This window comes from Portunus trituberculatus, chromosome 25, assembly GCF_017591435.1.
Source record: "Portunus trituberculatus isolate SZX2019 chromosome 25, ASM1759143v1, whole genome shotgun sequence".
In the NCBI taxonomy this organism is placed as follows: Eukaryota; Metazoa; Arthropoda; class Malacostraca; order Decapoda; family Portunidae; genus Portunus; species Portunus trituberculatus.
The window spans coordinates 17760863-17776954 of NC_059279.1; the positions used below are offsets into that span (position 1 = coordinate 17760863).

At 41.6% G+C, this 16092-nt stretch overlaps 1 protein-coding gene across 3 annotated transcripts; it reads left to right on the top strand.

The window, feature by feature from the left end:
• The first annotated feature begins 1568 nt into the window (after positions 1 to 1568).
• On the top strand, positions 1569 to 16069 carry LOC123508737 (protein DEK-like). 3 transcript variants are annotated; one of them, XM_045262617.1, is made up of 8 exons: positions 1569 to 1622; positions 8367 to 8640; positions 9105 to 9262; positions 10068 to 10222; positions 10392 to 10533; positions 11311 to 11634; positions 12230 to 12382; positions 12625 to 16069. In XM_045262617.1, exons 2-8 carry the CDS (start codon positions 8367 to 8369, stop codon positions 12634 to 12636), a joined length of 1218 nt encoding a protein of 405 aa, XP_045118552.1. In that variant the 5' UTR covers positions 1569 to 1622; the 3' UTR covers positions 12637 to 16069. The 3 variants fall into 3 exon arrangements, with proteins under 3 accessions (XP_045118552.1, XP_045118550.1, XP_045118551.1); XM_045262615.1 differs by lacking the exon at positions 1569 to 1622 and adding an exon at positions 6523 to 6681; XM_045262616.1 differs by lacking the exon at positions 1569 to 1622 and adding an exon at positions 6779 to 6799.
• Positions 16070 to 16092: the final 23 nt, after the last annotated feature.

The window sequence follows — 16092 nt, forward strand, 5'->3', positions numbered from 1 at the left end:
GGTACAAGCGTCAAGCGGTACCGGAAATGATGCCGGCACATTCAGTCGAACCAGTACAGACGCGTCTCGCCGAGCTACCGCGGCTCGGCCGGCGGAATGAGGTAGCGGGCCAGTGGCACGCGCTGCTGGTACCGCGGTACCGACTACCGAGTGGCGGTACTGGTACTGAGTGTGCCGCGCGGCCAGCGCGGCACACTCAGTACCAGTACCAGTAGGAGCGTACCGACATTAATGTTACTAACACCTTCCTGGGACGGGAGTCCCGCGCGGGGCTCGAGCCACGCGGCTGGAAACTGAAGAAAGTTATCAATGAGTATTGACCATTGACCACAATTATTTTGTTTTTATTATCATGAGTACATGCATACATACATACATACATACTACATACACAAGAAGATAATCAATATGATGAAAATTTGGTAATGCATTATATATATCAGAGACAGACAGACATAAAATGATACAGCACTATGCCACGGTTGATAAAAAATAACGGCACTAACTACCCCTAACGGCCTCAGCCGTCAAGGACGAATGACCAAATCTATAGGGATGCTGACAGTTGACTTGACACCTTCCTCACACAACTGAGAGGCCCGCGTTCGATTCCTAAGCGGGATGAGATAATTTGGGCTTGTCTGTAATATTCGTACACTTAATCCTATGTGTAGTAGTAGTAGTAGTAGTAGTAGTAGTAGTAGTAGTAGTAGTAGTAGTAGTAGTAGTAGTAGTAGTAGTAGTAGTAGTAGTAGTAGTAGTAGTAGTAGTAGTAGTAGTAGTAGTAGTAGTAGTAGTAGTAGTAGTAGTAGTAGTAGTAGTAGTAGTAGTAGTAGTAGTAGTAGTAGTAGTAGCAGCAGCAGCAGCAGCAGCAGCAGCAGCAGCAGTAGTAGCAGTAATAGTAGTAGTAGTAGAAGTAGAAATGCAATGGTAAAATGCCGGCCAACTGCAGTGTTACTGCACCGCCAGACGCCAGTCCGCCAGACCGCCACCCGTCCCGGCCACCGATCCGCCGAGTGGTGCCGACACATTATTCATTCTTAGCGGTAGGAAGCAGCAGAGTCCCGGCACAGACGCTAGACGGTACAAGCGTCAAGCGGTACCGGAAATGATGCCGGCACATTCAGTCGTACCAGTACAGACGCGTCTCGCTGAGCTACCGAAACCGCGCCGACGCGCCAGGGCAGCCAGTCGGTACCAGTGTGGAGCGGTACCGAGTGAGAATGACTCAATGTTATCTTACCCATCACCGCTCGCCTTGAGCCACCTCCACGCTATATACAATTTGCTCAGTACCGTTTCGGCTATTTAACGGTTCGGATAATTTTACCGGTACAGTACTATTCAGGCTGGTACCGGTACTGGTAGCGGAACTTGCCCACCAGTCCGTGAGCCGCGCTGCACTTGGCAGGACAAGGCGCTGGCCTTGAGGAACAGTGAGTGGTGGAGATGAAGATACCGATAATAGTGATATCTATAGTAGCGAAGAGAATATTGTGTGTGTAGCCTCTCAGTAATCAGAGGTTAACTATTTAAACATGGTTGAGGACACAAAGTGGACAGTGGAGTGTGGGTGCCTGCTAGTGACACGGACAGCCGCCGCCGAGCAGTCTTTGGCTAACGTAAGTAATATATTGGTGTAACTCATCATTTCACGGTGGTGCCATGTCATAACCTAACGTTGGTAACCTCCAGGACAACATATCAGTGAACTAACACCTGCACATACTTATAAAACCAAATAATTCAAATCTTGAAAACGTAAACAAACCGATCCCTGACCCGCCGCCTCTCTCTCAGCCATTATCTGCCTCATCTCTCACTCATTACAGGCCAGACAGGTCACAAAGTGGAGCCATAGGCCTAATCTTTCATGTCAGTTGTTGAGATATATCCGCAATTACCTGATTTGTGTGCTATGGAGGCTCAGTGAGAAGCGGGCCTACCCATGACGTCACGAGCCCCAGGCTGTGACGTCATCACCAGCTCCCGCCCAAAATGCCGGTCCCAGATGCTCGACTTCCACTATTATTTATATTTGTCTCAGTTCATTTATTTCGAGTCACAAGTGCCTTTTAAGGGTTTCTAATGATAGTTCGCAGTGTTTTACGTGTCTTCCATGCTTGAGTTGAGTGAAGTACGGTGATGTAGAGGGTGTTTATGACTTGAATGGGAGGGCCAAAATACGCTAAAATTTTTACCTCCGCTATCTGTGATTTTTTATTTGAGGTTGTAGCGAAGTGTTTGTGTTTTCAAAAGATGGTTTATCATGAGAAAAGTGTGCAAGGCTCCTGAGAAGTTAAAGATGTGGACTTTAAGAATGATATGTAGTCCTGTTAATATTGTAAACAACGTCATTTTTAAATATTATTTTTCTAATAGGGCGAGTTGCCAGGTTTTGATATATCGAAATGATAGTCATAATTTTTGAAAAACGTTATCGATTCAGTTGAATGAAATTGGTGGGCTTTGAAATTGTGTTTAAGCAAGTCGAAGTTCTAATACTTTATTTAGTATATTTTTGAGCTATTTTTATTATTCCTTTTCTCGGCAATGTTTTTGTATTTTAGAAGTTAGTTTCGATTGATAACGAGTCAGAATTTTTATAACATTCGTGTCCAGCTGCCTTTTTGGGAATCCTCATTTTCAAAATGATTTGCGTAACGAATATATGTGACGTCATCAAGGGAGGGCCGACCCCCCACCCCCGGCTGGACCCAGGCCGATACCTGGCTCCAGGCCCGAGGGTGTGGGGGTGGGTGTGTGTGTGTGTGTGTGTGTGTGTGTGTGTGTGTGTGTGTGTGTGTGTGTGTGTTGCCTTATCTTTCGTTATGAGGGAGCCCACCAGCTGGAACCACTGACACCCAGCTCCCAGCTGGAGGGTGTTGGAGGGGAAGGTGGCTGTGTGTGTGTGTGTGTGTGTGTGTGTGTGTCATTTTCTTTCATGGTACTTAGCGTGTGTGTGTGTGTGTCATTTTCTTTCATGGTACTTAGCGTGTGTGTGTGTGTGTGTGTGTGTGTGTGTGTGTGTGTAATTCACTATGGTCGCCCGGTAGTCACCCAGCCAGCCTTCCCCATTACGGAGCAAGCTCAGAGCTCATAGAGCGATCTTCGGATAGGACTGAGACTGTGTGTGTGTGTGTGTGTGTGTGTGTGTGTGTGTGTGTGTGTGTGTGTGTTGCCTTATCTTTCGTTATGGGGGAGCCCACCAGCTGGAACCACTGACACCCAGCTCCCAGCTGGAGGGTGTTGGAGGGAGAGGTAGCTGTGTGTGTGTGTGTGTGTGTGTGTGTGTGTGTGTGTCTTTCATGGTACTTGTGTGTGTGTGTGTCCTTTTCTTTCATGGTACTTAGCGTGTGTGTGTGTGTGTGTGTGTCGTTATTTCACCGTTCTGTATACGTTTCATCTCTGGCGTCCCTCTTTATTATCCTAGTCTGTCAACACAAACTGCAAGTAATAGCGTATAGCGAAATGTGTCCTATTCTTAGCGCTTATTGAGCAAGGGGAAGCTATGATATGTAGGAAACACATAGCCCGGAGCAAAGCAAGGTGCCTCTATCGCCTCGCCTCGCCCCGCCGTGTTAACCCCTGCAGTAACATGACGTGTTTTCATATTTATTCTGGCTATTACTCAATGATTTTATACAGCTTCACAAACTTATGTGGGGATTAAAATAGTGAAAACTGGCCATTAATCTCTGACACCGTAGACCCTTCTTATTGTAAGCAAAATAATCTAATCACACACAAACTATCGTAAAAATGCCACTTAAGGGATTAGACTCGACTGATTCAGACGCCCATAACTGAGTGCATGGCGGTAATTCAGTGCTGGAGATCTTAATGACAACAGTGCCCACAGAGATAGATTGAGAGTTTATGGACGACAACAGTAACAACACAGCGCCTTGTTTTCACCCGACATGTTTCCACTTTCCATCGTCGATCGTGGAGTGGCTGGCGAGAACAAATCAAGGTTCCTTGATTTTTGGGTTTGATTAGGCGATTTGATTGACATTAGGAAGGGTCTATGGAGGTCAGAAGATTAATGGCTGGAGTCTTCACTATTTTAATCCCCCACATAAGTTTCTGAAGCTGTATAAGAAAGTAGTAATAGCAGTAGTAGTAGTAGTAGTAATAGCAGTAGTAGTAGTAATAGTAGTAGTTAACCATGGAAAAAGTATTAGGCTATACGCTCAGTTTATAATAAATATAAGGCAAAAGCCTTTACCTATTATCATTATCATTACTATAATTATTTTTATTATTATTATTATTATTATTGTTATTATTATTAGTTATAATTATTGTTGTTGTTATTATTATTATTATTATTATTATTATTATTATTATTATTATTATTATTATCATTATTATTAGTTATAATTATTGTTGTTATTATTATTATTATTATTATTAATAATATTATTATTAGTTGTTATTATTGTTGTTGTTATTATTATTATTATTATTATTATTATTATTATTATTAATATTATTATTATTATTATCAATTATTATTATTATTTGTTATATTATTATTGTTATTATTAATGTTATCGTTGTTGTTGCAACAATATCCATCATCATCGTTTTGCTAAAATTAAGGTTGAGGTGAAAATGTTGCACTCGGATAATTTATTTCCACGATATAAACGACACTTAAGTAAGGAAATGAAAGTCTAGGTAGAAACCATATAGGTAAATTCTATGTAGTCAAAGAACTACCTTAACAGTTCAGCAACAAGGAAAATAATTAATCGTGGATAAAGTTGTAAAATTATTAGTAATGTATTATACACCAACCTTTTTACAATATAAATTATAAAAATTGCTTCGGCTAGCATATGGAAGACAGTTTCCGAAATCTAAAATACGAATTCACTGGAAACATCTCTTTTTTATTGAAAGTATGAAATCTGGTGGAAGACATGAGCTGCTCCCGCGTCCTACATATTATAATGAACCATGCGCCTGGCAGAGCTACCACTGTCCACGCAAGCGCAGTTGGCGCGTTCCATGAACATTCCACTTTCTACTGCTACACCGGCCAACCGACAACCGTCACAAACTGCTGCCCATCAGCGCGCGGTGGTTCCTGGATCATAGTTGAGACAATTACCGAGCTGATATCCGCGATCCACTGATTGAGTCTGAAAAGGAGAGTGGCTATATTATAGTGACTGATCGGAATGACCAACTGACTATGATATATATATATATATATATATATATATATATATATATATATATATATATATATATATATATATATAATTGATTTCAGCACCCCCTAGCACCCAGCAGGTTAGGAAATGCTGCCCAAGAGAGAGAGAGAGAGAGAGAGAGAGAGAGAGTTATCTGATGGGTTTAATACTATGGCAGTTAACACCTCGTTGGGACCCTAACCTTGTATATATCCGCTTGAGGCAATGAGTTGTTCACTATCCTTTTGTACACGAGGAAAAGAGGATGGCTGTAGGAAAGAGGAGGTAAGGAGGAAGAGAAGGAGGAACTTATGGAAGAAAAAAAAAAAAAGAGATGAGGAAGGATGATAAGATATTGAATAGTATTGGTAAATGAGATGGGAAAGACTAAGGATTAGGAGGAGGAGGAGGAGGAGCTGCATTTATCTCCCCTGACAATCACCCGTTGTTGTTATTTCCTGTTTTTAATGCTATCAAGACTCACGACTTTGGTGTAAAACTGGCTATGCAAAGGACAGAACGAGTTAACACACACACACACACACACAAATAGCTGGTTGGATCTCAGTTACCTAGTCCTTTTCTACATTTCTGTATTTATGTTTTTCTGTTTTTCTTATCCCGCCCCTTAATTAAGAGTACGGCTCTCACTTTTCTTAATACACTTTTAACTTGTTACATGAAGGAAGAAGAGTGAAAGACGGGTGGTGGGGTTGGTGGGACCGCCTCTTGTTCCTGGGTGAGGCATGAGAACTGTGTGTGTGACTGTGTGTGTGTGTGTGTGTGTGCGCGAGATACCGTGTTTTTTTTTTTTTCTTTCTTTTGAAGGAAGTCAGCAGAGAATAGCCTATCGATGCATGCAATACGGTGGCGTCTCTAGCTATGATATGAAATGAATATCTTCTCACCTGTGAATGCTTGAAATGTTCTTCCATAAAGCATAATAAGCGAAGTAGGTAGGTAGGTAGGTGGAAGGAAGAAGAAAAAAGATTGATTGCGAAAAAGAGTATTAGGTAAATTAAAAGACACAAGCTGATGTTTAGTTGCTGTAACCAAAAGTTTATCTCTCTTCACTAGTATGAAAGTAACAAAAGGCAGTTGAGATGCCATAAAATTAAAGAAAGAAAGTCAAAACATTACTATGAACACAAACCAGGAGACACACGCAAGCCGCTGCTCATCTGTCACAACCTAAAACAATAATCTCATTTCATCCTCGACAGTACAAGACAAACCTCACAAAATTAAAATACGATAAAAACAAAGAAAATAAAACAGACAAAATAAAGTGAAGTCTAAGATAGAGACCCACGCAAGCCGCTGCTCAGGTGTTCCCGCCAAGCTCTGTGATTGGTTGGTTTTGACAAGCGTCTTTTACCCGCCATTTCTCCCTCTAGTCGATTATATACACGTTAGTGCGCCCCTAGCCAGCCCAGGCATGTCAGACCACGAGACCAACAAGGAGAGGGACGAGGTAAGACCAACATGGCGGCGCGGGGGGTTACGGGGGGCGCAGGGGACTGGAACACCTGGAATGACTGGAGTGACTAGGGCTGGAATTACCTGGATTGGGGTGGCGAGGCAGTGGGGAGGTTTGTTATGGTACTGGTGGGGGGCAGCTGAGGGGAGGACGCCCCCCGCAACCCCCTCAGTGAGACACGGTGGGGCAGGTCAGGGTGAGGTGCGGGGTCCTTGACGGTGGGTCAGGCTGGGGTGACTCTACGTGGCTCTTGGTGAGGATAGGTTAGGTTAGGGTGAGTGGCAGTGGTGATGTTCATTACTTTTTGTAGATTAGGTTAGGGTGGGTGGCAGTGGTGCTGTTTGTTAGTGTGTGGTTTGTGTTGGTTAGGTTAGTGGTGGTGGTGGTGATTGTTAATGTGTGGTTTGTGTTGGTTAGGTTAGGTTTAGATGGGTGGCAGTGGTGCTGTTTGTTGAGGCGTAGTTTCTGTTGGTTAGGTTAGGGTTACTTTACTTTTGTTTTTGTTACTTCTGTATAATTTCATCCTATCATGGACGCAGCTGAGGTGGGCCTCCACTGTGGCCAGGCAGTTCAGCCTTTCTGTCAACCCTCCATGTAATGAGAGGGTGGGTGGCAGTGGTGCTGTTTGTTGAGGTGTAGTCTCTGTTGGTTAGGTTACGATGGGTGGCAGTGGTTGAGTTTATTATAGTTTGTTTAGCTTAGGTTAGGTTGGATGGCAGTGGTTGAGTTTGTTAAGTGTAGATTAGGTTAGATTGGGTGGCAGTGGTTCAGTTCATTGTAGTTTGCTTTTGTTAGGTTAGGGCAGGTCCAAGAGAGATAGCCAAAAGAATGGGATGAGTGTATTGAAATCTCTGTTACATATTCATACATCTTAACCCTTTCACTGCAACACAAAGCAGTTAGCAGCAGAAGTAATGCACAAAATCCTTTTAAGCACATGAAGCAATACAATTTACAATGAAAATATGAGTAGAATTATCTCCAGTACAGAAAATAACCCTGTCTGTCAGTGTTCAAGGTCACTGATTGCGAGAGTAGCATGTATACTCAAATTCAAGACATTTATCCCTTTCTTTTGGCTAACTCTCAGACCTGCTTGGGAACTGGTATCTATTTTTTTTTTTTTTCAATTAATTTTTGTTGCACTTGGCCAGCTTTCCTGTCTTGTATTAAAAAAACAAAACAAAAAAAACCTCAAACTGGCTTTCACCTTTATTAATGTACTGTCACATAACTTGGGCGATTGTGTTCCTCTGCAGTATAGAAAAAATGATACCCTAATACTGGAACACTCTACCTGCTTCTTTATTTTCATCTTTCTGTGACCTTAACTCATTTATCTCCTTCAGTACTGGGACACATTTTTACCATGAGTCTGGGTACAGTTAGACTATTTAATTGACATTAGGAAGGGTCTATGGAGGTCAGAAGATTAATGGCCAGTCTTCACTATTTTAATCCCACACATAAGTTTCTGAAGCTGTATAAAATCACCATATAGTAAATAGAATGAATATGGAAACATGTCATGGTACTGAAGTGGTTAAGAGGGCAGTTTCAAGACATCCCATTCTTTTGGCTAACACTCAGACTTGCTCATTGACTCTTAAGTGACCTGATTTCCCCTCGTATAAAATATACCTATAATACCATCTTTAATTTCCTCCACCTTTCCATAGATGGCAGAAGATTCAGTAAAGTCAGAGGAGGAGAAGCCTGAGGAGAAAGAGGAAAAGAACAAGGAACCTGCCAAGAAAGAAGAGGTCCCAGAAGAAAGTAAAGAAACAGAAACTAAAAAGGAGAAAGAAGAGGAAGATGAGGAGAAGGAGAAGCCCGAGGAAGCAAATGAAGTGAAGGTGGAAGAAAAGGAGGAAGCGCCGAAAGTGAAGAAGATGAAGCAGAAGAAGGAGGATGCGCCGGCAAAGGAAGTCCCGTCCACTCCCAAAAAAGAAAGTAAGGGTCATAATTTTTCCTCGGGTTTATTGGGGCGGCATTAATCCTTCCTGTGGTCACATTTTCAATAGTGAGCAGAATGAATATGAAAAATTCATCATGGTACTGAAGGGGTTAAACATTAAAAAGTCCTGTTATTTTAGGAACCTACAAGAGAACATGCTCCTATTCTGTTGCCTTTCAATCTAATGAAGTATAAAAATATGCTTACTCTACCCATAACAGTACAATGTGCTTACTCAACCCATAACAGTATAATATACTTGCTTGAGCCATAACAGTACAATATGCTTGCTAGAGCCATAACAGTACAATATACTTGCTTGAGCCATAACAGTACAATATGCTTGCTTGACCCATAACAGTACAATATGCTTCCTCTACCCTTAACAGTACAATACACTTGCTTGAGCCATAACTATACAATATGCTTGCTTTTACCACAACACAAATCTTCCCTGCAGGTGATGTCCCACTTTACGATCAGCCACTGGAGATGAGTGGCAAGAGGGACAGGAAAAAAGTGGAGCGGTTTGTACAGGAGACGAAGAAGGAGGAACTCAATGTGACGGGCACTGGCGTTCCCCTCGGAGACATTCCCTTCATAGATGCTATGATCTCGGTGAGGCTCGTCCAGCGGCCCTTTGTTGGTGTACAGGCAAAGTGCAGTTCAGAGCTGGGAAAATTTTAAGACTCAGATTTGCTGCTCTTTTGAATATAGGACAGGAATTCTACAGTCAGTTGGCAAATACACACAGTGGCCTGTATTGAAAAATGCTTTGCTCTCTCACCATGACTATTTTCCAAGGCCACAGAGATGACTAGCAGGGTTTTCGAGATTGTTTCTACAGTTAATAGTGTAAAAATCTTATCACTTTGCCTTTAGAAATGTAAAAACTCCTTAAAAAACTTGTGTAAACTTAGATGAAGCCTTTTGAAATAGTGGAGGTGAAGCACAGGAGTGTTTTAGAATACAAGCGAATATCTCAGCCTGTTAGGAAATACCACCATCACCAAATGACACAGTAAGACAGGAGTTCTACAACCAGTCAGCAATTACCACCATCACCTAATGACACAATGACATAACACCTCAGCCAGTTGGCAAATATCACCACCTAAAGATACAATGACACAATACCTCGGCCAGTCAGCAACCACCACCACTACCTAATGACATAATAACACAACACTTCAACCAGTCAGCAAATACCTCCACCACCTACTGACACAATGACAACACCTCAACTAGTCAGCAAACACCACCATTACTTACTGACACAATGACACAACACCTCGACCACTCAGCAACACCACCACAACCTACTGACAGTGTTTCCATAGCCGTGAGTGAGGGGAAGGCAGAATTAATGTGGTTCTTGGCTTGTACAGTGTCTTGGTGGTTGTCAGGGTGTTGTCATTTGCAGAAAATGTCGGCGGATGAGCTGAAGATCCTGCACAGAGTGGCATACAACAGGCCTGGCAGCGGCAACGAAGTCAAGAAAAACCTCCGCAAGTTTAATGGTTTCCCGTATACTAAAGAAGACAAGAAGTACCAGAGCAAATTCACCACAGTGGAAAGGTAACATTGCTTTCCTAATTTACTTTGTGTTATGTTGTGTAGTGTTCTACCACCTTACTGATATACAAGGTAAGTTATATGGTTAATAGAAATACCTCTATCCTACATTTTACTATTCTAGAGATACACATGTAGGTTAAGCACTGTGCCATCTGCTATTCACTGCCAGAATACTGATGTCAGACCTTAAGAAGATGCTAATGATTCTGGGCCTGGAGCGGTCGGGGAACAAGGGGGAGGTGACGGAGAGGCTAATGACGTTTATGATGCAACCGGAAGACTCAGGGAAGAAGCCTCCCTCTGCTGGCAAGGTACTTCAACCCATGCTGTGGTGGTATGAGTGAGGCTGTGTGATGCTGTGGTGGTGTGAGTGAGGGTGTGTTCCTGTGGTGGTGTGAGTGAGGGTGTGTGAGGCTGTGTGATGTTGTGGTGGTGTGAGTGAGGGTGTGTGAGGCTGTGTGATGCTGTGGTGGTGTGAGTGAGGCTGTGTGATGCTGTGGTGGTGTGAGTGAGGCTGTGTGGCTGTGGTGGTGTACTGTGTGTTCTACTCCTGGGTTTGCTTCTTGTTCCTTTAAATACCAAAACATTATGGACTGGCATCTCAGTTGGCCTTTTTTGTTCAGTCACTTTTGTTACCCCTGACCTGATTTCCCTCTTACATAGAAAAGAAAATAGAATAAATAAGCTACCCACACCTCATGAGTCCCTTGCATGTGGAGCAGGTGTGTAGGTGTGCAAAGTTAGGTAGAGTGCTTCTATCGCCTGTATTAAAAAAACAACTTGTTCTCTCACCACAACAATTTTTCAAGTCCCCAGTGATGACTAGCCGTGTTTTCAAGACAGTTTCTCCTCTTAATAAACTAAAAATCATGCCAGTCAATCACCAGAACCATGAAAATGCCCTTTAAAACATTAGTATCATCAACTAGAGCCTTTGGAAAGTAGTGATGGTGAGAGAGCAAAGTGCTTAAGAATACGGGCCTATAATTTACTCACATTAAAGATAGAGAAGCGCTGAATATTCCTGGAACTATGTAGTGTGGCCCACCAAGGAGTAGCAAGTTACATTGAGAATGGGAACTTTGCAGAAGGGGAAAGGCAGAGGAAGACCGACCAAAAAGAGTCTAGAGAAGAAGCAGAACAACACGTCCCAGGATGAGTCGGGAAGCTCCAGGAGTGACAGCAATCAGTCCGCATCAGAGCAGGAGGATGAGGGGGAAGATGAGGAGGAGGAGCCGGAGGAGAAGCCCAAGAAGACACCTGGTAGGAAGCCAGCAGCAAAGAAGACACCAGCCAAGAGAACCCCAGCAGCCAAGAGAACGCCAGCAGCCAAAAGAGCCAAACCAGCAGCGTCTGATGACTCGGACTCGGATGATGAACCCTTGGCCAAGAAAGTGAAGCAGCCGCCCTCAGTAAGCTCTCACTACTATTCTGTCCGCCTCTCTAATGCAGTATTTTCAGTCATTCATCCCTTTTTCTGGTAAACTGGAACTCCCTGCCTGCTTCTGTGTTTCCATCTTCCTATGATCTGAGTTCGTTTAAGAGGGAGGCTTCTTGATGTTTATCCCATTCTTTTTGGATAACTCTTGATTGTTTAGGGACTAGCATCTCAGTGAGCCTGTTTTGTTAATTGTTTTTGTTCAGATTTCTCTTCATACATAAAAAGGAAGGGAAAAAAAGCTGGTTTCTTTATTTGGAAGTGGAACATGTTTTCATAGCATTGTTTTGAAGTGTTTGCATTTCATCCTGTTGTTATCATTATTTTATGCTAAGGGAGGTCTCAACCTGAAAGTAGTCTAATATTTGCCCCCTGGAGATTTTTCGGCACTAATTTCAGAATATGTAAGGCATGTGGTGATGGTTGGGTCAGGATATAATAATGATAATGATAATAGTAATAATAATAATGTAATGCATATAGTGATGGTTGGGTCAGTATATAATAATGATAATAATAATAGTAATGATAATAGCATAAGGCATGTAGTGATGGATGGGTGTCGACAGGATGCAGAGCTGAAGGTGATGGTGAAGAAGATCCTTGAGGGTGCCAACCTGGAGGAGGTGACCATGAAGAGTGTGTGTCGCCAGGTGTATGACAGCTATCCAGACTTTGACCTCACCCACAAGAAACTTTTCATTAAGGAAACAGTTAAATCAGTAAGTGCACCCTTCCTTGTTTCAGTATTGTCACATCCACCACCAGCACTGCTATGTACTAATCCCATCATGTACAGTATATGTGTGTATACCTTTGTGTTGCCAAGACTTATTGTTCAACATATTGACTCTTCAAAGGTCACAAATGTTATTAGTTGTTTTCTTTTTTTTTTTTTTTTTTTTCCATTTATCATTGTTGTTAAAGTTAGATTGAATATTAATTTTCTTTAACTTTTTTTCAGATAATCTCGTGATATGGCAGCGTTCCACCAATATCTATAGTACAAATTGTTCATACATTTTTATAATTTTAATATGAAAAATCATAAACTGTACTAATGAGAACAGTGAAAAAAAGTATTTTACTGATACTTGAAGTATTGCAGATTATCTAGGCTAAATAGTGGCACCAACATTTGTTGTCCTAATTTTTTGTTAGTGTGGCACAAATTTTTATGCATCTTCACACAACTGCTACAATTGTGTGATGTTCTCTCATTGTTTCTTTTTATGACAAGTTATTTCTTTTTATGAACATTTTTTTAGTTTGCAGTTATTGGTTCACTGGACCCATTAATGCATTATCTTCACCTGAGATCCAAATTAGGAAGCAGATAGATATTTATTGAAGTGAGAAATTCATACATACACCAAGTATATGTATGTGTCACTGTCAGCCACTCATTGATTTGAAACCTTGGGCTGTGTTGTATGAAAGGATGTGTGATGCCCCATTGTCCCTTCTCAGTTTGCTCTTCACCTTACTTCTCGTAGCTGACCCAGCACTGGATGAGGAACAAAGACTTGTTTTGAGCCAGTCAGTGTCTTACTCAGTTACTCCAAACCTCAGCAATTCTCAGTTAGGAAAGTCACTGAACTAACCATTGTCTTAATTCCTCAATCACCTGCAGTCTTACTATGAGCCGGTGTCTTACTTTATCTGCCGATTTCACATTTGTATGAATTCCATGTTACTGTTACTGTTACCGTCTCACCACCCATACCAACCTTGCTGACTCCTGTTCTTGGCCACTGCCTGACCCACTTCCCTCCTCAGGCATTTCTACCCCTGCTCTCAATCCATGTTGGATCCGCTGTCTTATCTCACCAACTTAAACACTAAAGCGGATATCACACGTGCACTTTTTCCTGCAATATTGTGTCATGCGATATCATTTTCGAAGAGATGCCACAGAAGAACTGAGATTTTGCTTGATGTGTCCATGGAAACTGTCGAAAACTCATGAATTTCCTGCGATTAGGAGAAAGTCATTGAAAGTCTGTAGTGAATATACTGTATTACAATTATTCTGTAGTATATTATCATTTAATTTGTCACTACTTGATTATGAAAATTTTATCCCTTTATCTTATATAGTACATGTACTGAATTTAACTGTTAAGTGACCATGGAAGATTGATTTGATTTTGTGGTTTGTTTATGTTCTGCTTTTGCCTATCATGGCAATACTGCCTCGAATCAAACCAAGAGATCATTGGCTGTTGCATTACCACCCATTATGACTCCACTTACTTGGGAAAGACACCTTGATTGAGTTGGTTCTGGCCCAGCCACCACTGTGGAACATCTTGCATCCCAATTGTACTTCCTCATCTTCTAGAGGCAGCAACCTGCTATACTGGCTGCTTTTTTCTCTTCTAGCTAACCATTTTCGTGTCCACATCCTCCTCCATGTAGTGTAGTGGTTAGCACGCTCGACTCACAACTGAGAGGGCTTGGGTTCGAATCCCAGGAAGCAGCGAGGCAAATGGGCAAGCCTCTTAATGTGTAACCTCTGTTCACTTAGCAGTAAATAGGTACAGGATATAACTGGAGGCGGTGTGGCCTCGCTTTCCCAATGTGTGAGGTGTGATGTGGTCTCGGTCATACCCAAAGATTGGCCAATATGAGCTCTAGGCTCTTTCCATAGGGGAAAGGCTGGCTGGGTGACCATCCATGCTTGGTGATTTAGCTTCTGCTGTGTTTGTTTTGTTGTCCCGCTGCCACTTATGGCGTTGTTATCTTGATATGTCGTGTGCTATTATTTCATGCGACGTCTTGTCCAACATGCTGTCACATGACGTGATTTCGCAGGAAAAGAGCGACCGTGTGATATGGGCTTAATCCAATAACTGACTTGCTGTTTTACTCTCTCAGCCATTTATATAGCCTTAGGAAAATCCTCCCTGTGTGTATCATGCAATATTTGTATAAAACACAACACAGTTTTTGCATACATTGTTAGTACTCGTATGTTACCTTACTTACCCACCCACCTGCCCACCCTCACACATTATTTTTTACCAGATTAGAGACTATTTTTACACTTACAACTAGATTCCTGAAGCTGTACCTAAGCCATGAACCAGCTTGACTTGTAGACATGCTTGCAGTGCCCCAAGCTGAGTGCTACTTTGGAAGGGTAATGCATGTAATGGCTTGTATGTAGTCAATGCTTAGGTTGCGTTTACACCAAGCAAATCAAATTGATTCAGTTCATGAAGAATCAACATTGCCACATTAGTTTCAATGTAACTGTTTACACCTACGCTTCCTCAGCCACTGTAACACTGCTATTTCTGCAAAAAAGCTAATACGTCCATACTTCCTAAAGTCTACCTTGGTACTGAATGGTCTGAATGATCTTAATGATGTTAATCAGCCGGTTGGAACTATGCAGATTCAAAATCACTTGATTCAAATAATTCTTCATGAATTGAATTGACTCGATTCATTTGGTGTAAACGAACCCTTATTCTCAGCTTCCCTGTAACCTATGCTCATTTATCTCTCCTGTCATCAGCTCCTCAACTTTTATGTTATTTTCTTTAATGACAAAAATGTTATTGTACTAATAAGATGTGGAGTTGAATTGTGATTATCTTTTAAGTCCTTGAAGTGTTTTGTATTAGGTTCCTAAGTCCCAGCCTATGCATTATGTGTTGAATCAGTCAGGTAATAAACAGTTGCCATAACACTATCTACTATCTTTGTTATCACAGAGCATTACTTCATTCTATAAAGTATAAAGTTTGAAGCCTATTGAGTTTATAGTTGTTGTTCACATTCTCCAATTAGTGTCTTATTATTGTCAGCCGTGGTTTAATGAGAGCTCATGCACCACCTACACCAAAACTAACTTAAGTAGAACATATATTTTTGTCCCCAACTACATGCCGAATTCTTATCTGCAGCCCCTTCAGGGGGTTGTGCATCACTTTGAATTAGGGTAACGAATTTTGATAGGGAAGGGGGTTGTGTACTGAAATACGGTGTGATTATCGAATTGACATGAATTTGTATGTAAGTGGTTTATTTATACTATTCTAGTAATTATTTAAAATTTTTTACATGGAAGAATGATTGATTGCTTTCTAGCAATAACGAGATATTTAAATATGCAATGGTTATATCAATAAAGAAGTGGTAACATTGTATGTGCACTTCCAAACAGTACATTACCTGTTTGTTACTGCAAGGATTGGGGCTTGTGACCCTGTGTGAGAAGCAAGTGTACAGACGTGTGTGTTATGCTGTGAGATGTAGTGTTAATAGAGGTAGGGTTCAAATAATTCAGCAGATGTATAGTTGTCAACCTTCATGACTGGTAAATACCATACCCAACCTCTTTTTGTACCAGATAAGAACATACTAAGTGTAAGATCCTAATAAATTAGACTTAGATACTCTTGGGTTTTATTGATTACTG